The sequence below is a fragment of the Bombina bombina genome, chromosome 7, assembly GCF_027579735.1.
Source record: "Bombina bombina isolate aBomBom1 chromosome 7, aBomBom1.pri, whole genome shotgun sequence".
NCBI classification, from domain to species: domain Eukaryota; kingdom Metazoa; phylum Chordata; class Amphibia; order Anura; family Bombinatoridae; genus Bombina; species Bombina bombina.
The window spans coordinates 97,632,569-97,657,875 of NC_069505.1; the positions used below are offsets into that span (position 1 = coordinate 97,632,569).

General features: G+C 40.4%; 1 protein-coding gene across 1 annotated transcript in view; it reads left to right on the plus strand.

Annotated features, from left to right (window-relative positions):
• Nucleotides 1-25,307, plus strand: part of CHID1 (chitinase domain containing 1) — a 1,450,539-nt gene that overhangs the window by 423,666 nt on the left and 1,001,566 nt on the right. The window contains exon 8 of the mRNA XM_053720199.1: nt 8,091-8,183. Coding sequence (XP_053576174.1) covers nt 8,091-8,183 — 93 coding nt within the window. The remainder of the gene's footprint in view (nt 1-8,090; nt 8,184-25,307) is intronic.

Below are 25,307 nucleotides of genomic sequence, written 5' to 3' on the forward strand. Positions count from 1 at the left end.
TGCATGGAGATTGAACACTTAGTCCTAGCCAAGAGAGGGTTTTCTGAGAGAGTGATTGATACTCTCATTCAAGCTTGTAAGCCGGTTACTCGTCGCATCTATCATAAGGTGTGGAGAACCTACTTATAAACTTATAAACTTGTAAAGTGCGTGGATTTTCCTGGCATAAAGTTAAGGTTGCCAGGATCCTATTGTTTCTCCAGGATGGACTGGAGATGGGCCTTTCTGCCGTTTGCCTGAGGGGACAGATTTTGGCCCTATCTGTTTTACTGCACAAGAGACTCTCTGAGCTTCCCGATGTACAGTCCTTTGTTAAGGCTCTGACTAGGATCAGACCTGTGTTGAGATCTAAGGCTTCTACTTGGAGTCTAATTCTTGTTCTTAAGGTTTTGCAACAGGCTCTGTTTGAGCCTTCGCATGAGATTGACATTAAATTGTTGTCCTGGATGGATCTTTTTCTACTGACTATTGCTTCTGCGAGTAGAGTATCTGAGATTGCTGCCTTGCAATGTGAGCCTCCTTATTTGGTGTTCCATTCTGATAAGGCTGTCCTACATACTATGTTAAGTTTTCTTCTTAAGGTCGTGTCAGACCACAACATCAATCAAGAGATTATGGTTCCGTCCTTGTGTCCCAATTCTCCTTCTGCGAAAGAAAGTTTGCTTCATAATTTGGACATAGTTTGTGCCTTGAAGTTCTATCTTCAGGCTACTAAGGATTTTAGACAGACCTCTTCCTTGTTTGCTGTCTATTCCCGGGAAGCGTAGGGGACAGAAGGCCTCTTCGACTTCCTTATCTTTTTTGGTTAAGGAGTGTTATCTGCTTTGCTTATGAGACAGCGGGACATAAACCTCCTCAGAGGATTACGACTCATTCTACTAGAGCAGTGGCTTCCTCTTGTGCCTCTAAGAACGAGGCCTCTATGGATCAGATTTGTAAGGTGGCTACCTGGTCCTCCTACTTTTTCTAAATTTTACAAGTTTGATGTTTTTGCTTCGGCTGAAGCAGCTTTCGGGAGAAAGGTTTTGCAAACTGTGGTGCCCTCAGATTAGGGTCCCCCTCTCTTTTCGTTCCTCCCGTTATCATTCAGTGTCCTCTAGAGCTTGGGTATAAGTTTCCCAACAGAAAGTAATGATGCCGTGGACTCACCTTATATTAAGAAGGAAAACATAAATTATGCTCACCAGATAATTTAATTTCCTTCTGTATAAGGAGCGTCCACGGCCCCTGCTCGTGTTCTACGATGGGCAGCCCTCTAAATTTTGTTTTTCTTCTGAGACCATTTATACCCTGATATTTCTCCTACTGTTCCTTGTTCCCGCGACAGAATGACTGGGGGATGGGGGATGTGGCAGAGGTATTTAAGCCTTTGGCTAGGGTGTCTTTGCCTCCTCCTGGTGGCCAGGTTCAGTATTTCCCAACAGTAAGGAATGATGCCATGGACTCTCCTTATACAAAAGGAAATTAATGTATCTGGTATGCGTAATTTATGTTTTTCACATAACAGCTCTTCCTCTAAAACAGATTCAGATGTGGCAGCTTCACCATATCTACCAGGAACCTATAGAAAAGAAAGAACAGAGTAACCAACACTTTCTATAATAGGGGTAGCAATAATGTTAGAAGTTTAAGCAAAGACCACCTCGCCATCTTCTAACTGCTAATATCCACCATTACTCTTACTAAAGAGATTAACATGGACATAGCATAGCCCCAATCCTTGCTTGCAGGGAAAAGTACCCATTAAAAGGATTAAAATCTTCAGACACCATCTTTACCATCCTCTCATGATCAAGGCAAAGATAATGAGTGGAGGATACGGGTAAGGGAAGTGATACTTAACAGCTCTGCTGGGGTGCTCTTTGCCTCCTCCTGCTGGCCAGGAGTGAATATCCCACTAGTAATTAGAATGTTTCGTGGGCTCTCCATGCCATAGGAAAGAAAAAAGAGCCTTTGGCCCTCATTTGCATTAGTAAAAAATGCTTTACATGTGCAACTAGCAGTGTTTTAATGCGGTTCATGGCGCATATCTAGGTATGCTTTGCCTTTGTGTGCAAAATAAATGTGGTCACTAAAACGGCCCTTTTTTTTGCTATTACATGTACTGTATATTGCAATAGGCTTCTATTCAAGAGCCTTTTCTTTTTCCACCTTTATGTCTAACACTGGACATCCAGTAATTTTGTTGGGAATGTGCTACTCTAGCACATGAGTGTGACTATATGGTGGGCTGGTTCCATGGAATATGTCTCCCCACACCTGAGCTCTCCAAAAACATTAGTTATTAATTGTATTGCAAATTAATTATCTCCACTGTGTTACCCTGCTGGGAGTTCCATAACTCCCACTTGTAAACACACACACCCCTGCTATGAGAAGCTGCTATTAACCGAGACCTAGCAGTCCCCTCTTATGCCCTTGGGATGGGTCTGTAGGATATTGACAAATAGTTCGTACTCCTAATGAATACACTTGCATATGTTGTGTACACTTACAGATGTTTACAAGGTACAGTAAAGTAAACCTTAATGGTTGATATAGAACATGCAATTTTAATCGACTTTCCAATATACTTGTATTGTCAAACTTGCTTTGTTTTCTTGGTATACTTTGTTAAAAAACGTACTTATCTCGGCTCAGAAGCAGCAATGCACTATAGTGAGATACCTGCTGATTGGTGCCTGCACATATATGCTTCTTGTTATTGTCTCACCCTCTGTTTTCAGCTAGTTTACAGTAATGCCATGCCGCTCCTTCGAAAAAAGTTATCAAGAGAATGAAGCATAATAGAAGTAAATTGGAAAGTTGCTTAACATTGTATTTTCTATCTGAATCGTGAATGTTTAATTTTGACTTTACGGTTCATTTAAGTTTGTATTAAGATAACAAAAAACAAAGGAAAATGCGAGTATTTCTTGTCATTTGATATATGTGACCAGTTCCATATAACTGCTGGGAAAAGTTTTATCTTAAAGGGACATGAAACACAACATTTTTCTTTCATGATTCAGATAGAACATACAATTTTAATCAACTTTCCATCTTCTATTATCTAATTTGCTTCATTCTCTTGGTATCCTTTGTTGAAGGAACAGCAATGCACTACTGGGAGCTAGCTGAACACATTGGTAAACAAACGGCATATATGTGCAGCCACAACTAGCTCCCAGCTCCTGAACCTACTTATGTATGCTTTTCAACAAAGAATACCAAGAGAATGAAGCAAATTTGATAATAGAACTAAATTGGAAAGTTCTTTAAAATTCTATGCTATGAATCATGAAAGAAATGTTTTGGGTTTCATGTCTCTTTAATAAAGAAAAGTAAACAAATAAAAATGAACTAATTAAATAAAGTTAATTTGTGAGAAATATATAAAGCATAACATAGATATTTGTAAGACAGCATATTTCCCAGTGCCTAGGGCAGCACAAAAACGATATATACCACTGCATACAATAAGAGGTTTGAATGCTGGAGTCTGTATGAGAGATCGCTGTCACATGCTCTTGTGACTTTCATGCATGAAGATATAACAGTGTTTGCTCACATCCATTGCAACGGTTAGGAAAGGTAAATTACCAATCCAGTTACATACATCAGAAGACGCTAAACACACAAAATACAAGGCACGTAAAAGACTTAAATGAATGGCCTTGATAATTCTGTTAGCATCAGAAGTTTGTTAGTTTTAGGGGGAATCTCTAATGAAGAAAGTGCTGTGATATTTCTAAAGCTGCATTTAATGGGCTCCAATCCTATGAACTACAACTGTAATGTGTGAGACACCTTATAAATGATTAAGACGTTTATATATGAGCAATAGCTCTCCAGCCACCCCCACTTCCCAGCCTTCAGTCTCCTATAGCACAAGAATGTAGACAAAGCTATTCCCATTAACCTTTATAAAGCTGAAGACAAACAGAGTATTTGAAATGAAAATGTAAGCTTGACTCCCCAGAGATTTAAGGATGAAGTGCGCATTTCAAGCAGCTGGTTGGCTAAGTGAACGGGTGACAAGCGCCACATAGCGCTGACAGCTCTCGCAGTGCTTGATCTATGAAAGGTTTTCAACAAGCACCTGCTCTGGCAAACAGGAAAATAAACTCCCAAGGCCAGACCTCATCTATTATCCCCTGCCTGGATTTTAGGAGTCATTTGTGCTAGAATAGACGTGTGAGTTATTAGCCAGGGTACAAAGTCACCTAACAAGTGATACGTTAAATAGGTAGAATGTCATAACATGGAAGGCACTAGATTTAATGTTTATATGAGCAGGAATTGTAAACATATCAGACAAAATAACCAGTAGGCACTAATATGTAGCAAATTGTGTAATAAACCATTTATTTCATTGGAATTTGTGTAGGTAGGTCTATGTGTGTCTCTCCCTACATAACACCATTTTGTTTTTCTTCATCATCATATTGGTAAAGTGAAGAATTAACAGGTGTGATGTTTATAAATAGCCCTCCACAAGCCACAGAAGTCATTGCATAATAGGGTGCTAATTGGCCAGCTGTGTCTCACAGATTCATTTAGTTTATGGACATGACAGGTAAAAAAAACAGTTGTATAGGATAGGAGATTCTAGAGAAATAGGAGTATAACCGGCACAGGCACGGGAATACCAGTGTAGCAGCGCAGAGATCCAATAAGTATCTAATCCCAGAAATGTCCTGGAGGCAATGCTTCTAAGAATCCTCATTGGAGCAGGTGGAAATGAACACGGTCTGGAAAAACAAAAAGTGGGGAAGAAGCGCCACACCAAGGACAGATCTAAGCGTAGATTGTTAAAATTCACAAAAATTGTGTAATATACACGTCAAATGTGCATCTCGTGCCGTTCGGCTCTTTTCGGAGCCAGATTTATTCTTGTGGAAGATCACCACGCTAAGATCTGTGCAAATACAGATTTTACTGCGGTGATCTGAAAAGAACTGAATGCCGCCAAACTAAACGAAACTGCCAAATGCATGTGGTTGTGGCCTTATGCTTTACACAGGTCCAATCCTGCTTCATCTGTGTGAGAGCATACAGCTACGTGAAGACACTGTATTTACTTTTATTACAGTTTTATTAGTCACTTTTGCCAGTTTCTCCTTCAAAAGTCTGAACTGACTATCATTTGGGACTGTTTGTTTCTCCCTCTGTACGGGTATCGTTACTAGGGGTCACCCACAGCTCTGGATCTGGACATTGGGGTAGATTTATCAAGCAGTGGATGCTTCAATCTACCCCCGTAGTTTCAGGTTCCCCTGAAACATAAGTTAAGAAGCAGCGGTCTTAAGACCGCTGCTCCTTTATTTCGTCCGCCACCTCTGAGGTGGTGGATAGCAATCAATCCGATTGGATCGGATGCTAGCAGCTGATTGGCCGCGAATATGAAGGGTGCAGTATTGCACAAGCATTTTACACGAAATGATAAATGGTGATAGCGTATGCTGTCGGCATTTATCGATGTCGGCGGACATGATCAGCTACAGCGGATCATGTCCACCCGACACATGATAAATTGGCCCCATTGTGTCAAGTCCGTATTTGTTTGCTCATATAACAGAGCTGTACATTTGGAGCTTACGTGGAGGGAGACAGCCCTAAGGAGCAGTTTTCTATCTGGACGACTGTGTTTGATATACACTACTTAACACTTGTGCGACTGGAGTCTTATCACAAAGAGAAAACACCATCAGCATAAACTCAACAGATTTGCCACAAGATGCAAAACAATAGAGACATGCATTCGGCAGTTTCGTTTAATTGTGTGGCATTCAGTTCTTTTCAGATCACCACACTAAGATCTGGCTTTGCACAGGTCTTAGAGTGGTGATCTTTCATAAGAATAAATCTGGCTCCGAAAAGATCCGAACAGCACAAGCTGCTGTCTATTTACGTATTCGGATCTCCACAAAGGATCCTAATGCACATTTCCATTTGTAACTACTTATGGCGGTATCAGGAGGAATTCTTATCTACTCTGGTCTTACCAAATGCTGAAAACTGAATAAACTTGGAAAGTAGAATGTCCTTGACTGCAGGGGTTAAACACACAGTAATGCAGGGTCGATAATCTTAAAATGACATGTTCTAACAAATTAGAAAAACCAATTATTTTACTATTATGCCCCTTTAACATTCCCCCTAAAAAGAGGCAACAAAAAACAACATCTAAAACACTGTGCTGTTTCTCTGTTAGAACATTAAACTCATCCTAAAAATCCTAGGTACTCCCCTTCATTCTCTTTCCCATTGTTCTTCTGTGACAAGTAGCGGGCACCTTCTGTTGGCAGCAGTTAAATCAGTCTTTCCATCCAACCAGAGCAATGTTACACGCTTACAGAAATGTGCAACATTTTTAGGCAATATTGATAAATTAATGCAAAGTCAATTCGTCCTTTATCACAAGTTTTTTGGGCTCAGCAGATTTTACTGTTTATTTTTTTTTTATATTTGTGAATTAATGCACTTTTATACTGCTGTGTCACTACTTAGTTGCTCCTTTTTTGGAGCACATATTCAAACCATTGATATTTTTTTCTGTATTGCTTTGTTAGAGATCTATTTCTGTACTTCATCGTTTGAATGCACATCTTTGTAGTGAACAGAGGCAGAGTGTGAAACTATAGTGAAATTGTCACTGTAATAACATTTGTAACACTCCCTGAAATTTACGGTGGCAATGTGAAGATAATACTATAGAAGTAGTCATCAGTCCCTGGATGTGGAGAAAGGGACATTTTTTTCAGGGACATTTTGGGGCTGATGTGTCTCACAGAGCTATGTGAAGAAAGGGGGGCATATAAATGTTGAATGTTACAGAAACCTTTGTCATTTATCCAACTTCAATGAGAACTGACTGCTACTTCTGTATGTGATTGTGTGTATATGTGTATGTATATGTGTATATATATATATATATATATATATATATATATATATATATATATATATATATATATATATAGATTCAGATAGAGAATACAATTTTAAACAACTTTCCAATTTACTTCTGTTATTTAATTTTGTTCTCTTGGTATCCTTTGTCGAAGAAGCAATGAACACGTTGGGTTAGCCAATATCATAAGGCATATGTGTGCAGCCACCAATCACCAGCTCCTAAACCTCTAGGTGTTATTTTCCACAAAGGATACTACTAAGAGACCAAAACAAATTAGATTATAGAAGTAAATTGTAAAGTTGTTTTAAATCACATGCTCTATTGGAATCATGAAATAAAAAAAAAATTTGTTTCATGCCCCTTTGTTTTTAAAATGATTGTAACTTTGGATTGGGTGAATTAATTAATTAATTAATTGCCACTGCCCTCATGGAAATAAGAAAGCTGACATGTTAGTAAATTAGGTTGTGTTCCGCCTCTTCTGAGCATAGGCTAATCTGACTCCCTGTTTATCTAGCATTCACGTAATAGTAAACCAGCATATCTTACTCTAGAGGTTTTATAACTTTGAGCTATTTAAGTCTTCATGCAAATACACAAGCATCCTTGTAGGGATGTGAGAGGAAGTAATGGACACTGTACAAAATAAGTTTAAAAAAAGTAAAATCAATTTAAAATTATGAATAACATATTGCATTGGTGTCTATTAAACAGACATCATACTCATATGCTAAAGCACTTGAAAGAGATTCAACATCATTGTAAAAAGCTGACCAGAATATATCATGAACATCTCTATATTATTATTATCAGGTATTTGTAGAGCGCAACAGACTCCACAGCGCTATTATACATTTAGTCAAAAATGCCCTTGATTTGTGAATGTGCACAATTTCTTTTACAGGGAGTGAGAATACCTAAGCTCCAAGATGGCGAGTCACAAACCGGCACCTGTAAAGTGTTAAAATAGGAGAATAGCTTTAAAAAGCATTGCAGACACAGCGGAAGAATAATATTATGGTCACTGTTAACCATGTTGTTGTAGATGTGCCCAGTCATTTATTGTCCCTTTAATACAATGAGCATTTTTAAAAACACATTTATTTATTTATTGAAATAGGTAAATAGAGATTTGTATCTTCCTGTGATAGATTGCTTTGCACCATGGTAAACTATTCCTTTTACTCTGCAGGGAGCTGGTACATTTGCTTACACACCTTGGAGAGGCGCTACATCATGCTAAGCTGCAGTTTATCCTTGTTATTCCGCCTGCTGTAGCACCAGGGTAAGTAAAATAATGTGAGAATTCTTTCCGTCCCATTCCTTTGCTTGGAACTGCACTATATTTTAGCTCATTTCTAGAGAAACAAAAATGTCAAAGTACAGAAGAAAGAATGTATAATAGAACAGCTCCTCTGTGTAGTTTTATAGGTCTTTTAAACTTTTGTAATGCGGTGATGTTTAAAACCTGCTTCTTTAACTACTTGATATAATATTATGTGTTCCCGTGATTTTTAAATGAGTTCCTTGCATAATATAGACTTGAGTAATTGCCTGCTACTGTAACTAGTAGCCACAGAGATTCAGATGCTGCTAGAGAGAAATAAAAATACATTGTAGTGCAGTATATTACATAAACGAGAACGTGCCACCAGAGTCTTAAATATTATAATATCCTGCTGCTGTTGTGATAAGTATGAAGCAGATTTGCTCTATCTATTAGCTTTCTTGAAATGTCTCACACAAAGCAAAAGTGAGCATTAAAGTATTTTTATTGTGTCTGAAAGAGAATACATTGTTCTGAACACTATTAATGCCTTAGAAAATACAATAAAACAGGGATTATAGCCACACAGACACTGGGTTCATTTGTGTGTTTCATCCTGAACGTAGCTTTTTCTCAGAGATAACCTGTTGTGCAGTGCATCTAGGATTTATAGAAGCTGGGCAACCAATCGGCAGTTAGTATGTTAAAGAAAGATGGACATTAATAGTACCACTGGGGTGCAGTTGCCTTGGCTATTATTAACAAAACATTACAATGCAGAGTGTGTTAAAAGAGGTTTCTTTTATACATGTTATAGGTTCCGTGCACCTCATGCATGGGTACTGATTGGTACCCATGCATGACATTCCGGTCAAAATTTAAATGCACATAGATGAATTATATCTTTGAATAGAAACATATTTGCAATATAAATTTATTAGCAAAAATGCTTCTAGTAAAAGTTATCACTGTTTTAGTGTTAATATTTTTCTGTGCACGTGCATGTGAAACATAGCTAGATATTCTCAGTGCACCAGCATTTTATATACAGCAGCTGCTCAGAGCGCCAGTGTTTCTATTCAAAACTGAAATGCATCTATGTGGATTTCAATTTGGGCTGGAATGTCCCTTTAAAGGGATATTAAACCCACATTTTTTCTTTCATGATTTAGAAAGAGAATGCAATTTTAAACATATTTCTAATTTACTTCTATTATCTAATTTGTTTTATTCTCTTGATATTCTTTGCTGAATATTCTAGATATGCTCAGTAGCTGCTGATTGGTTGCTGCACATAGAAGTCTTGTGTGATTGGCTGGCACATGTGCGTTGCTTTTTCTTCAACTAAGGATATCTAAAAAATGAAGCAAAATAAATAATAGAAGTAAATTGTAATGTTGTTTAAATTTGTATTCTCTATCTGAATCATGAAAGAAAGATTTTGGGTTTAGTGGCCCTTTAAGGTATTATAAAGAACAGGTATAATTTCATATAACTCACACGATTCTTAGTTTAACAAGCTTGCTGTCTGTAAGAAGATACATCATTTATACTTCTAGCTGATTTGTATGTGAATCAACCATATTTAATAATAGTGTTTATCCATGCAATACAGAGCTGATTGTTTTTTACGTACCCAAGACATTTATCTGAGGGCAGTGAAATACTTTGTAATATTATAACATTTCTGCTATCCAAAGCACATATTAGTTGCATAATTAAGAATAAATTTATTTAATGATAATCTGAGCTTTAAATATTATTTTTAATATTAGCTAATTTTTTTTTATTATGTTTGGCTAAAAATGTAGTCGGGTGGTTAATAATATAAGCTTGGTAGTGCACACATTATAAAGATCCTGTGGAGAACACTGACTTATATAAGTATATACTAATGTTTTCTGTATGAATGAAAGACTGTAATCCTAAAGTTATCTTGAATACATTTAAATGAACATGTACAAAGTTAAAAAAAAAGTGTATTGCATAAAGAAGTAGATACCGTTTATTACTACACTCTTTGAACACGACAGGAGAGGAAGCTGATTATTGTGTGCAAAAATGTACAAAATTAGTTATTGGACTTGAATTATTTATGTATTTTAATTAAAAATAAAAATAAAGCGTAGTTAGGAAAATACAGCACATTTCTTAGAACAATGTGTTACTGTAGGACAACTTCCACCTTATCTTTAAACTGATGCTAAATCCAAGCGTATAACAAACGCTTGGATTTTCCATCACTAAACATAAACATTAGCTTCAGTCATCGTTTACTAAATTAAACTGTGTTAATCTCATCCTAGCTGTGCTGAAACTATATCGCTAAATCAGTGCCTACAGCCGCCCACGGCACATCGGTCTTCTTCAATGAGGTGACGTTTTCATCCCTAAACCAATAGCTGTGCGTGTCAACTGACAGTGTTTTGTATCCAAGCACGGCTATTGATTTAGAGGTGGAAACGTCACCTCATTGGAGAAGAGCGATGTGCCGTGGGTGGGCGGAGGCGCTGAGTTAGCAATATAGTTTCGGCATCGATAGGGTGAGATTAACGCAGTTTTATTAGTAAATGATGACTGAAGCTAATGTTTATTTTTAGCAATGGTATATCCTTTAGTTAGTTATATGCTTAGAGTTACCATCACTTTAATGTCGTTTTTTTAAACTTATGGTGCACACTTTGTTAAATGTTAATAATTTATTATACATAATTGTTAATAGGGTGCCTAATTTGTGGTTGTTAACAATAATAATCTTGTATTATTTACATAATAAATGTAAAGTTCTGGAGTTATTGAAACAAGAGAATAGTTTTTCTGAGATATGTTGATAACTTTATATGACTCTGAAATTGTTGTTCAATAATATAAAAATGTGTACGTTATGCGCTACCTGCTTCTGCCCTGATAAATGCAGTTACTGTGTAGGCTGCTGATTATTAATAACCCTATAAAAACCCGTGACCCATAAATATTTCCATGCAGGTGCCTCTTAATTATGCTCTGCTACAGTCTTCTCTAGGTGGTTGGTAACGGCCTGGAAAATCCATTACACTTTATTTTCCATTAAATGTTTCTACACCATATTTCCCCTGTGGCTTTTTCACCCACCCACAAAAACAGATGTAAAAAGCTTAAAAAATACTAAAAAATAAACTAAATGGTATGGTTCTGAAATCAAGTAACTTGTGTGTGTTTGCTTATGTATGTATATGTCTAATTAAGTGTGATTAATATTATAACTATCTTTCTCTTGTAAGGTGTATCCAGTCCACGGGTTCATCCTTTACTTGTGGGATATTCTCCTTCCCAACAGGAAGTGGCAAAGAGAGCACGCAGCAGAGCTGTCCACATAGCTCCCCCTCTAGCTCCACCCCCCAGTCATTCTCTTTGCCGGCTCTAAGCAATCGGAAGGGTAAAGTGAATGTGGTGTTAGAATTGTAGTTTTTATTTTCTACAAGCAAAAGTTTGTTATTTTAAATGGTACCGGTGTGTACTTTTTACTCTCTAGCAGAAAGGAGATGAAGATTTCTGCAGGGAGGAAGATGATTTTAGCATGTTGTAACTAAAATCCACTGCTGTTCCCACAAAGGACTGAGGAGTACAAGAAAACTTCAGTTGGGGGGAACGGTTTGCAGGTTAGGCTGCAATAAGGTATGTTCAGTCATTTTTTTCTAGACAAGACTGTGATAATGCTAGAAAAGACTGATAAGATCCCCATGAGGGAAGGGTAAGCTGTATTCAGAGACTCAGTAAGGAATTGCAAGCTTACATAACAGGGCTAGTTTATGCTGGTTGACACTACTTAATGGCAAACTTTTTTTTATTGAAAATATTGTTTTTTGAGACACTTTGAAGGTTCCTTTGGGGTTCTTTCAGGGGTTGTTACCCACATGGCTATTATTAAAGCACTTAGGAGTGTTTCTTTAGGCCTCACAGCACCGGAGTAAGGTGGGAGGGGCCTAATTTCACGCCTCAGATGCGCAGTTAATTTTGACTAGAAGTTCAGTCTGTTTCACATGGAGGGTCCTGCTGTAGTTTGAGGGCCTATAAGAAGCTTTTTCCCCACAAATCTGGTTCCTAAGGGCAGGTAGGGCCACAGCAGAGCTGTGGCAAGGTGCTGAACGTTTGTTAACCGTTTTTTTTACTTACTGTCGATCCGGTTTGGGCATTAAGGGGTTAATCGTTTTTATTGCTTGTGGTGCAATCTTACTAATGCTTTAGGTACATGCTGTAAAAATTTCGAAAAGTTTGCTGCATTTTTTCACTGTTTTGCAAAATTGTGTGCCTTTTTTATCTCTTAAAGGCACAGTAACGTTTTTTCAAAGTGTGTTTTTTACCTGATTAAAGTGTTTTCCAAGCCTGTTTGTGTTACTACTAGTCTGTTAAACATGTCTGACACCAAGGAAAATCCTTGTTCAATGTGTTTAGAAGCCATGGTGGAACCCCCTCTCAGAATGTGTCCCACTTGTACTGATATGTCTATACATTTTAAAGAACATATTGTTGCACTTAAAAATGTGGCCCAAGATGATTCTCAGACAGAAGGTAACAAGGTTAGCCCGTCAACCTCTCCCCAAGTGTCACAACCAGTTACGCCCGCTCAAGCGACGCCTAGCACCTCTAGTGCGTCTAACTCTTTTACCTTGCAAGATTTGGCGGCAGTTATGAATAATACCCTCTCAGTGTTTTTATCTAAACTGCCCGTGTTACCTGCAAAGTGTGATAGCTCTGTTTTAAGAACAGATCCTCAGACAGATTCAGATACATTGGCTTTTAAATTTAAACTAGAACACCTCCGCTTATTGCTCAGGGAGGTATTAGTTACTCTGGATGACTGCGACCCTATGGTGGTTCCAGAGAAATTGTGTAAAATGGACAAGTACCTAGAAGTTCCTGTTTACACTGATGTGTTTCCGGTCCCTAAGAGGATTGCGGATATAGTTACTAGGGAGTGGGATAGACCAGGTATTCCCTTTTTTCCCCCTCCTGTTTTTAAGAAAATGTTCCCCATATCTGACCCTATGCGAGACTCGTGGCAGGCGGTCCCTAAGGTGGATGGGGCTGTTTCTTCACTTGCTAAACGCACAACCATACCAATTGAAGACAGTTGTGCTTTTAAAGACCCTATGGATAAAAAATTAGAGGGTTTACTTAAGAAAATGTTTGTTCAACAAGGTTTTCTTCTCCAACCTATTGCGTTCATTGTTCCTGTAACTACTGCAGCTGCTTTCTGGTTCGAGGCGCTGGAAGATGCGCTCTAGACGGAGACCTCATATGAGGACATTATGGACAGAATTAAGGCTCTTAAGCTGGCAAATTCTTTTATCACAGATGCTGCGTTCCAAATAGCTAAGTTAGCGGCAAAGAATTCAGGTTTTGCCATTTTAGCGTGCAGGGCGCTATGGCTAAAGTCCTGTTCGGCCGATGTGTCGTCAAAATCCAAACTCTTGAACATCCCTTTCAAAGGAAAGACCCTCTTCGGGCATGAATTGAAAGAGATTATTTCAGAAATCACTGGGGGAAAAGGCCATGCTCTCCCTCAGAACAAGTCCTTTAAGACAAAGAATAAACAAAATAATTTTTGTTCCTTTCGGAATTTCAGGAGCGGTCTTGCTTCATCCTCCCCTGCTACAAAGCAAGAGGGTAATGCTTCACAACCCAGGTCAGCCTGGAAACCTTACCAGGGCTGGAACAAGGGTTAACAGGCCAAGAAGCCTGCAGCTGCCTCCAAGACAGCATGATGGGGTAGCCCCAGATCCGGGACCGGATCTAGTAGGGGGCAGACTCTCTCTCTTCGCTCAGGCCTGGGCAAGAGACGTACACGATCCCTGGGCCTTAGAGATTGTATCCCAGGGATATCTTCTAGAATTCAAGGACTCCCCTCCAAGGGGAAGATTCCACATTTCTCGTCTGTCTACAGACCAGACAAAGAAAGAGGCGTTCTTACGCTGTGTAGAAGACCTTCATACAATGGGAGTGATCCACCCAGTTCCAATTGCGGAACAAGGGCTGGGTTTTTACTCAAACCTGTTTGTGGTTCCCAAAAAAGAAGGAACTTTCAGACCAATCCTGGATCTCAAAATTCTAAACAAATTCCTCAGAGTCCCATCATTCAAGATGGAGACCATTCGGACCATCTTACCAATGATCCAGGAGGGTCAATATATGACTACCGTGGATCTAAAGGATGCGTATCTGCACATTCCTATCCACAAAGATCATCACCAGTTTCTCAGGTTCGCCTTTCTGGACAAGCATTATCAGTTTGTGGCTCTTCCTTTCGGGTTGGCCACTGCTCCCAGAATTTTCACAAAGGTGCTAGGGTCCGTCCTGGCGGTTCTAAGACCGCGGGGCATAGCAGTGGCGCCTTATCTAGACGACATCTTACTTCAGGCGTTGACTTTCCAAAGAGCCAAGTCTCACACGGAAATTGTATTGGCCTTTCTGAGGTCTCACGGGTGGAAGGTGAACATCAAAAAGAGTTCTCTCTCCCCCCTCACAAGAGTTTCCTTCCTAGGAACTCTATTAGACTTGGTAGAAATGAAAATATTTCTGACGGAGGTCAGAAAGTTAAAACTCTTAACCACTTGCCGAGCTCTTCATTCCATTCCTCGGCCATCTGTAGCTCAGTGCATGGAGACAATCGGACTAATGGTAGCGGCAATGGACATAGTCCCTTTTGCTCGGATACACCTCAGACCAATGCAACTATGCATGCTCAAACAGTGGAATGGGGATTATGCAGATTTGTCTCCTCAAATACAGTTGGACCAGGGGACCAGAGATTCTCTTCTCTGGTGGTTGTCTCAGGATCACCTGTCTCAGGGAATATGTTTCCGCAGACCAGAGTGGATCATCGTAACGACCGACGCCAGTCTGTTGGGCTGGGGTGCAGTCTGGGACTCCCTGAAAGCTCAGGGCTTATGGTCTCGGGAAGAAGCTCTTCTCCCGATAAACATTCTGGAACTGAGGGCGATATTCAACGCGCTTCAGGCATGGCCTCAGCTAGTTGCGGCCAAATTCATCAGATTTCAGTCGGACAACATCACGACTGTAGCTTACGTCAATCATCAAGGGGGAACAAGGAATTCCCTAGCAATGATGGAAGTAACCAAAATAATCAGGTGGGCGGAGGATCACTCTTGCCATCTCTCAGCAATTCACATCCCAGGAGTAGACAACTGGGAGGCGGATTTTCTAAGTCATCAGACTTTTCACCCGGGGGAGTGGGAACTCCACCCGGAGGTATTTGCCCAGCTGTCGCAGCTATGGGGCACTCCAGAGTTGGATCTGATGGCGTCCCGTCAGAACACCAAGCTTCCTCTTTACGGGTCCAGGTCCCGGGATCCCCAGGCGGTGCTGATAGATGCTCTAGCAGCGCCTTGGTCCTTCAATCTGGCCTATGTTTTTCCACCGTTTCCTCTCCTTCCTTGTCTGGTTGCCAGAATCAAGCAGGAGAGGGCGTTGATGATTCTAATAGAGCCTGCGTGGCCACGCAGGACCTGGTATGCAGACCTAGTGGACATGTCATCTGTTCCACCATGGACACTGTCAATGAGGCAGGACCTTCTAATACAAGGTCCTTTCAAACATCCAAATCTAATTTCTCTGCGTCTGACTGCTTGGAGATTGAACGCCTAATTCTATCAAAGCGTGGTTTCTCTGAGTCGGTTATTGATACCCTGATTCAGGCTAGAAAGCCTGTCACCAGGAAAATCTACCATAAGATTTGGCGAAAATATCTTTGTTGCTGCGAATCCAAGGGTTACTCATGGAGTAAGATTAGGATTCCCAGGATATTGTCCTTTCTCCAAGATGGATTGGAGAAAGGATTGTCAGCTAGTTCCTTAAAAAGGACAGATATCTGCTTTGTCTATTCTTTTACACAAACGTCTGGCGGAGGTACCAGACGTTCAAGCGTTTAGTCAGGCTTTAGTCAGAATCAAGCCTGTTTATAGACCTGTGGCTCCGCCATGGAGTCTGAGTTTAGTTCTTTCAGTTCTGAGAGGGGTTCCGTTTGAACCTTTACATTCCATAGATATTAAGCTTTTATCTTGGAAAGTTTTGTTTTTGGTAGCTATCTCTTCTGCTCGAAGAGTTTGAGTTATCTGCTTTACAGTGTGATTTACCTTACCTGGTTTTCCATGCAGATAAGGTAGTTTTGCGTACCAAACCCGGTTTTCTTCCTAAGGTTGTGTCTAATAAGAATATTAACCAGGAAATTGTTGTTCCTTCTCTGTGTCCTAATCCTTCTTCGAAGAAGGAACGTCTGTTACACAATCTTGATGTGGTTTGTGCTTTAAAGTTCTATTTACAAGCAACTAAGGATTTCGGACAAACAACTTCATTGTTTGTTATCTATTCTGGTAAGAGGAGAGGTCAGAAGGCGACTGCTACCTCTCTTTCCTTTTGGCTGAAAAGCATCATCCGTTTGGCCTATGAGACTGCTGGGCAGCAGCCTCCAGAAACAATTACTGCTCATTCTACCAGAGCAGTGGCTTCCACATGGGCTTTTAAAAATGAGGCTTCTGTTGAACAGATTTGTAAGGCAGCGACTTGGTCTTCGCTGCATACTTTTTTCAAATTTTCCACATTCGATACTTTTGCTTCTTCGGAGGCTATTTTTGGGAGAAAGGTTTTACAAGCAGTGGTGTCTTCCGTTTAAGGTAACTGTCTTGTTCTCTCCCTTCATCCGTGTCCTAAAGCTTTGGTATTGGTATCCCACAAGTAAAGGATGAACCCGTGGACTGGATACACCTTACAAGAGAAAACAGAATTTATGCTAACCTGATAAATTTCTTTCTCTTGTGGTGTATCCAGTCCACGGCCCGCCCTGGCTTTTAGTCAGGTAGATTTTTGTTTTAAACTACAGTCACCACTGCACCCTATGGTTTCTCCTTTTTCTTCCTAACCTTCGGTCGAATGACTGGGGGGTGGAGCTAGAGGGGGAGCTATGTGGACAGCTCTGCTGTGTGCTCTCTTTGCCACTTCCTGTTGGGAAGGAGAATATCCCACAAGTAAAGGATGAACCCGTGGACTGGATACACCACAAGAGGAAGAAATTTATCAGCTAAGCATAAATTCTGTTATCTATCTATCTATCTATCTATCTATGTGTGTATATATATATATATATATATATACATATGTATGTGTCTCACCCCAATTTCTTGTGAAATGCTTGTGCAGTGCTGCCCCCTGCTCTTTTGCGGCCAATTGACTGCTAGCATGGGGGTGTCAATCATCACAATCGGATTGGGGTTATTTCAGCACATTACGAGCTGGAATCCAGGAACGATCTGCTACAGAGTAACCCTTCCAGTGCACCTAGGTATTGAAGTTGCCTGCACCTGAGTCTGGAGTCTAGGATTTTAGCGACCTCATATTCTGGTTCACCATGAAGCAAAAGTGGAGGAGGAGGAGGTCTGAGTCGAGTATATCTGTTTGTGATGTAAGGCTTGAACAGTGATATATGGAAGACTGGGTGTATGCACAGGGTTCTGGGCAAAGCCACTCTGTAGGCAACAGAAGAAAGTCTTTTAAGGACCTTGTGTGGGCCAATATACCTAGGCCCTAATTTATGACAGTGTTGACGTAAACGAACATGTCGGGTAGAGACCCAGACACGTTAACCTACTGTCAGGATTAATTCTGCTTTTCCTAAAAGGCAGAAAAAAAGAACAAAAAGGAAAATACCTTTGTACGATAATGGTAAGATAAAGAATTAAATTCTTACCAAGCTGTAGTATGTGTAAGTCCGTTTAGGTAGAAGATAGTGTAGCTGGTAGCGCAAGTGTCCGGTACCGGAGAGTGCTTGCAGGGGAGATTCCGGATTTCCAGGAGTAAGTTCCGTTGGCGTGTGACGTCACAGCCGGCTCGGTTTGAGCAGTGAAACTGTGTCAGGCGTAGCACCTGGTAAGGAGAGTGAATCCTTCACAAATGAGTTGCGGCACAGAGACAGAATTCCAAGCAACTAACAATAGGTTAGTTGATCATTTATACAATGTGAGTGGGTGGAGTTACAAGAAAGGTGCAAGGATATAAGCACCAAAGGTTGAACAAAGAGTTAGGTCAGGGTATAATCATGACAGGACCCCCTCCTCATAGATCAACACCGGGGATCAGGTCCAGGACGGTCCAGATGACGGCGGTGAAACTGAGCCAACAAGCGAGGAGCAGAGAGATTGGGAGAGGGTTCCCAAGAGTCCTCAGAATCAGGATAACCCTTCCAGTGAACCAAGTACTGTAAGACACCCCGCACAGTATGGGAGTCCAATATCTTCTGTACCTCATATTCAGATTGAGAAATCGGAATGGAAGGTAGATGTAGGTCTTGGACAGCATGTTCGCGTAGAGTTCGGTAGGGTTTGAGTAGTGTAACATGAAAAGTAGGATGCGTCTTCATCGAAGCTGGCAGAGAAAGGGTGACAGCATTGGAGTTCACAATCCGGAGGATAGGAAAGGGACCAATATAAGTTGAAGATAATTTCTTTGTTGGAAATGGCAACCGTAAATTTCGTGTGGACAACCAAACATAATCCCCTATCTGATAATTAGGGGACGGGTTCCTGTTTTTATCGTAATACAATTTGTAACGGTCCTTTGCCAACTTTAAGTTTCATTCTGTTACGGAGAAGGAGTCAGAGATGGTGTTTATCACCTCATTAACTACAGGACAAGAGTTGTTAGATGACATATCCCAATGAAAGGAGGGATGGAACCCATAGTTAATGAAGAAAGGAGTTGATTTCGTAGATGTGTGAAAAGAGTTATTAAATGCAAACTCGGCAAAGGGTAACAGATCTACCCAATTATCCTGCCTAGCGGTTATGAAACATCTTAGGTATTGTTCTATCCACTGGTTTGTTCTTTCGGTTTGGCCATTCGTTTGTGGATGGAAGGAAGTACTTAGTCGTCTAGAGATACCCAAAGCTTGACATAATTGTTTCCAGAATTTGGAGGTGAACTGAGTACCTCTATCAGAAGTTATAGAATCGGGCATTCCATGTAGTTTAAAAACATGGTTTATTATTAGGTTTACGGTTTCCGCTGAAGTGGGTAATTTATGATATGGTATGAAATGAGCCATTTTACTGAAAAGATCTACCACTACTAGAATAGTGTTGTTTCTACTGGACAGTGGTAAAACGACTATGAAATCCAAAGCTATGTCGGTCCACGGACGGTTTGGAGTTGGAAGGGGAATGAGTTCCCCAGTAGGTGAGGTCTTAGGTGTTTTTGAGATAGTGCAAGTTTTACAGGTGTTTACAAAGTCAGAGACATCGTGTGGTAGTGTAGGCCACCAAAAGTATCTCTTTACTAATTCTTGCGTTTTAGTGATTCCTGGATGTCCAACAAGTGCTGAGTCATGAAGGGAGCTTAACACGGTCTGACGGAGAGTAAGAGGTACATAAACCTGTTCTTGATGATACGATAAACCGTCAGGACGTAGAGTAAGCTCATCTTTGGGCATAGTGTTATCAAGGCTTTGTTCTCTTATGAAGTCTTGGGTTTGATCAGCTGTTAAGGCTAGAAATTTCTCGGCGGGTATGAGAGAATTATCTTCTGGAGTAGTGAATGGATTTTCTAAATGTCGGGAGAGGGCATCAGCCTTTTTATTTTTTTGTGCAGGTCTGTACGTTATGAGAAAGTTAAACCTGGACAAAAATAGATTCCAACGTACCTGACGGGCACTAAGAGTTCTGTTGGTTTTTAAATATTCTAGATTTTTGTGATCAGTATAAATCAGCACCGGAATCTTTGTACCTTCGAGTAGATGTCTCCAGTGTTCCAAGGAGGCCTTGATTGCCAATAATTATTTGTCGCCTATGGGATAGTTTATCTCAGGGGCACTCAGTATTCTGGAGTAAAATGCAACAGGGTGTAGAGGGTCCGTGGGAGTTAGTCTTTGGGAAAGAATTGCACCAAGAGCATAATTAGAAGCATCTACCTCCAATATGTATTGTAAATCAGGATTTGGATAGCTCAGGATGGGAGCTGTTGTGAATGCAGTTTTAAGGTAGTCAAAAATTTGCTGTTTACTATGATCCCAGGAAAATCGTCCGTCAGATTTGGTGAGGTTAGTGAGAGGTCTAGTTAATTGTGCGAAGTTCCTTATAAATTTCCTGTAGAAATTAGCGAACCCCATAAATCGTTGTACATCTCTCTTTGTTTTAGGAGTTGGCCAGTCTAAAATGACTGTAACCTTGTGTTTTCCATTTGAATACCTTCTGGGGAAATTTCATATCCGAGAAATTTGATATGTTGAGTGTGGAAGATGCATTTCTCTAACTTAACATATAAAGAATTTTCCCTGAGTCGTGTTAAAATGATCTTAACATGTTTTATGTGTTCCTCAATTGTGGAGGAATAAATAAGAATGTCATCTAAGTATATGATTACAAAGAGGTCTAACAAATCTCTGAAGATATCGTTTATGAAGTACTGGAAAGTTGCAGGAACATTACACAGACCAAACGGCATAACAGTGTATTCATATAGGCCATATCGAGTTCGGAAGGCAGTCAGCCATTCATGTCCTGATTTTATCCGTACGAGATTATATGCACCTCTAAGATCTAATTTTGTGTAGAATGTTGCACCTCTTAACCTGTCTATGAGTTGGGGAATTAATGGTAAAGGATACCGATTCTTTATTGTACGCTTGTTTAATTCCCTATAGTCAATTATAGGCCTAAGGGATCGATCTTTGTTGGTCACAAAGAATATACCTGCCCCTGCTGGAGAGGTTGAGGGACGTATAAAGCCTTTCTGAAGATTTTCTTTTAAATAAGCTTTAAGGTGAACTAACTCAGGTTCTGAGAGAGGGAATATATGTCCATAAGGAATGTCAACTCCAGGCAATAAATCTATTGGACAATCATAAACCCTATGAGGGGGTAAAGTTTCTGATTCCTTTTTATCAAAGACATCTGAGTAAGACCAGTATTCTTTAGGTACAGTGTCAGGTTCTACAAATAGTAAAATTTCATGATATAGACAGGTATCTGTACAATATTGGGATTTAAACTGTACTGTTGATGAGGACCAGGTTATAACAGGATCATGTTTTTTCAGCCATTGAATACCTAGAATAACAGGGAAGTGTGGTGATGGAATGACATCAAAAGTGACAAACTCAGTGTGATGTGTCTGTGTAGTGACTCGTAAGGGTATTGTCTGATGATGTATGGGACCTGAGGTTATTTCATTACCATCTACAAAACGGAGGACACTAGGGTTTAACTTTTTAAGTGGTATTTTATTTCTTTGAACAAAGTGTTGGTCAATGTAGTTGTGGCTAGCCCCAGAGTCAAGGATTGCTTGAGATTCTATTCGGTGGTGTTCCCACTGTAACAGAATTGGAAGGGAACAATGATTAGTAAGCGTTTGTTTGGCTGACAAACAGGTTTGTGTTATCTGTTGCTTACTATTCCTACGTAGAAGTTGGGCACAATCTCTGACGGAATGGTCCAACCCCCCGCAGTACATGCAGAGATCGTTAGCTTTACGTCTCAACTTCTCTTGTGGGGTTAATGGACCTCTGATAAATCCAAGCTCCATAGGAACAGTAGTGGTCTTGGTGGGAGCTTTATTTTGTGCAGGAAATGCATTAACTTGTGAGACTCTAAAAGGGGTGTCTGTATGTTGTCTTTCAGAGCGTCTTTCTCTTATACGTCTGTCCAGTGTGATGCATAAGTCAATCAGTTGTTCTAGAGTGTCAGGAAGGGGTTGTCTGGCAAGCTCATCCTTTAAAGGATCTGAGAGCCCTAAGCGAAATTGATTTCGCAGAGATAGATCATTCCACAAAGTGTCAGATGACCATTTTTTAAAATCTGTTATATACTCTTCAACTGGTCTCTTGAGTTGGCGGAGAGAGCGCAAAGCTGTTTCAGCCGACAATTGTTTGTAGGGGTCGTCATAAAGCTAACCCATAGCCTTAAAGAATTGGTCAAGGGAATGTAATATTGGGTCATTATTCTCAAAAAACATGTTTGCCCAAATTCGAGGTTCACCTTTTAAGTAGGAGATAGTGGTGAGTACCTTCAGATGTTCAGTGGCATAGGTTTTCGGTTTTAGTTGGTAACAAGAATTTTTAAATTCTCTGAATTCATGCCTATGGCCAGAGAAAGGTTGAGGAGGACATGGTTGGGGCTCATGAGCACTAAATGTTAATTTTAAAGTATCTGTCTTTTCGTCAATATATTTTTTAAGGGTTGTATTTTCTAGCTGTAAAGCAGTCATGCCTTTAGCTAAATTGTCTACAGTCTGAGTTAAGGCTTCCACATGGGATAACAAAGCTGCTGGGTCCATTTTATATGGGCTTGGAATTAATGTCAGGATTAATTCTGCTTTTCCTAGAAGGCAGAAAAAAGAACAAAAAGGAAAATAATTTTGAACCTCAACTGCAGGTTTAAGAAATTTTGTATGTGTAGTTAGGCAGATATCAGATACATATATGTAACAAGGGCGCAACAGGTGTTCAATGTGTAACAAGATATCTGTCTGGCAAATAATATAGTTTAAGCTGAATCAGCAACTGAGCAACAATAGTGTGTGTGTGCAAAGTGCTATTCAATGAACCAAATACAAAAGTAAACTTGTATTAACAAAAAGAAGGTGAAGTAGAATTACAAAATATGGGGATTAGCACAGGACAAAAATATCAAATTCTTAGTAGATTCCCTTCTCCTATTTGATTAGCGTACTAACTTAAGCTACAGTTAATAAAGTGGAGGCTTTTAAGAAGGCTGCTAACTGAGCAATCAAATTCTTTGTAGTAAAGAGTTTCTTGTTAAGGTCTTGCTTGCGGTGTGTGATAATGGTAAGATAGAGAATTAAATTCTTACCAAGCTGTAGTATGTGCAAGTCCGTTTAGGTAGAAGATAGTGTAGCGGGTAGCGCAAGTGTCCGGTACCGGAGAGTGCTTGCAGGGGAGATTCCGGATTTGCAGGAGTAAGTTCCGTTGGCGTGTGACGTCACAGCCGGCTCGGTTTGAGCAGTGAAACTGTGTCAGGCGTAGCACCTGGTAAGGAGAGTGAATCCTTCACAAATGAGTTGCGGCACAGAGACAGAATTCCAAGCAACTAACAATAGGTTAGTTGATCATTTATACGATGTGAGTGGGTGGAGTTACAAGAAAGGTGCAAGGATATAAGCATCAAAGGTTGAACAAAGAGTTAGGTCAGGGTATAATCATGACACCTACTGAAAAGGCACGAACAGTAGCTCGATGATGATCGGCAAACCTCTTGTATCTGGAGACAGCTGAATGTAACTGAGAGCGAATATGTTGCCAATGAATAGTGAGGTCAGTAAAGAGATGTTCTGCAGCAGGAACCCCTGTATGCTGAGCAGAAAGAGGAAAGACACTAGGTTGATAGTCTGCAGCGACTTGAAATGGAGAACATCGTAGAGAGGAGTGCCAGTGAGTGTTCTTTGCCAGCTCGGCCAGTGGCAACAATTCAGACCAATTGGTATGCAGAGAATTGACATAGGTTCTAAGATAAGTCTCGAGATCTTGATTCGTTCTCTCTGTTAGCCCATTAGTTTGGGGATGGTAACCAGAATACAAGGCAACAGTGGTTGCAATCAACTTGCAAAAAGCTCTCCAAAAGATAGAGATTAATTGAGGATCTCTGTCAGAAACAGTATTCTTAGGAATCCCATGAAGTCGTACCACATGTAACAGAAAAATGGTTGATAATTCTTGGGCAGACGACAACTTGGTCATGGGTATGAAATGAGCGAGTCTGGAAAATCGATCTACCACAACCCAGATTACCATATGATGGTCAGAAGAAGAAAAATTCCATTGCTATGTGTGTCCAGGGTTGTTTGGGGGTAGACAATGGTTGGAGTAGGCCATGGGGCAAGGAACGAGGAGTCTTATTAGCAGCACAAGTCTGACAGGCCTTAACATAATCCTGAGAGTCAGACTTCATAGTAGGCCACCATACATGTCTGTAAAGAAGTTTAAAGGTTCTTGTCATACCAGTATGTCCTGATAGTTTGCTGTCATGAACCCAGGATAGCACGGGAGTGTGAAGGTTCAGAGGTACAAAGAAGATATCAGAAGCCGGAGGGGCTTCAGGGGTTTTTCTAGACTGGGCACGTTGCAGTCTTTGAAGAAGAGAAGTGTTAAGGTGAGCAAGCACACAGGACGGAGGAATGATGTGTTCGATAGGTGCTTCATTAGAGTCATTAGACTAAGGAAACTGACGGGTAAGAGCGTCATCCTTTTTATTCTTTGTCCCAGGAAGATAAGAGACTCTGAAATTAAAACGAGAAAAGAACAAGGCCCACCTGGCCTGCCGAGGATTGAGTCTCTAGGTACGTCATATTTTTGTGGTCAGTGAGAATCTGAATGGGGTTGGCGTTACCCTCTAGCCAATGACGCCATTCAGTCAGGGCCATTTTAACGGCTAACAGTTCACGACTACCCACATTGTAATTCCTCTCTGCAGGAGTAAACCGTTTGGGGAAAAAAAGTCTACAAGGTGCAACTTGGAGGTTAAATGGTCCCTTTGGGTTAAGACTGCAGCAGCTCCTATCTCAGAGGCATCAATCTCTAGGGTGAACTGTAGGTCAGGATCTGGATGGCAGAGAACAGGAGCAGAACACAATACCTTTCTCTTGTAAGGTGTATCCAGTCCACGGGTTCATCCATTACTTGTGGGATATTCTCCTTCCCAACAGGAAGCTGCAAGAGGATCACCCACAGCAGAGCTGTCTATATAGCTCCTCCCCTAACTGCCATCCCCAGTCATTCTCTTGCAGCTCTCGACAAGCTTGGAAGCAGTTAGAGAGATGTGGTGAAATGTAGTTGTTTTTTCTTCAATTCAAAAGTTTGTTATTTTTAAATGGTACCGGAGTTGTACTATTTTGGTCCCAGGCAGAAATTAGAAGAAGAATTCTGCCTGGAGGTTGATGATCTTAGCGGTTTGTAACTAAGGTCCATTGCTGTTCTCACACATAACTGAAGAGTGTGGGAAAATTTCAGTTGGGGGAACGGCCTGCAGATTACCTGCTTTGAGGTATGTTCAGTAATTTTATTTCTAGAGAGATGATAAGTTCTAGAAAATGCTGACAAAGCCTTTGAGGTAAGCTAGATGCAGTGATTTAACAACGACTGGGATC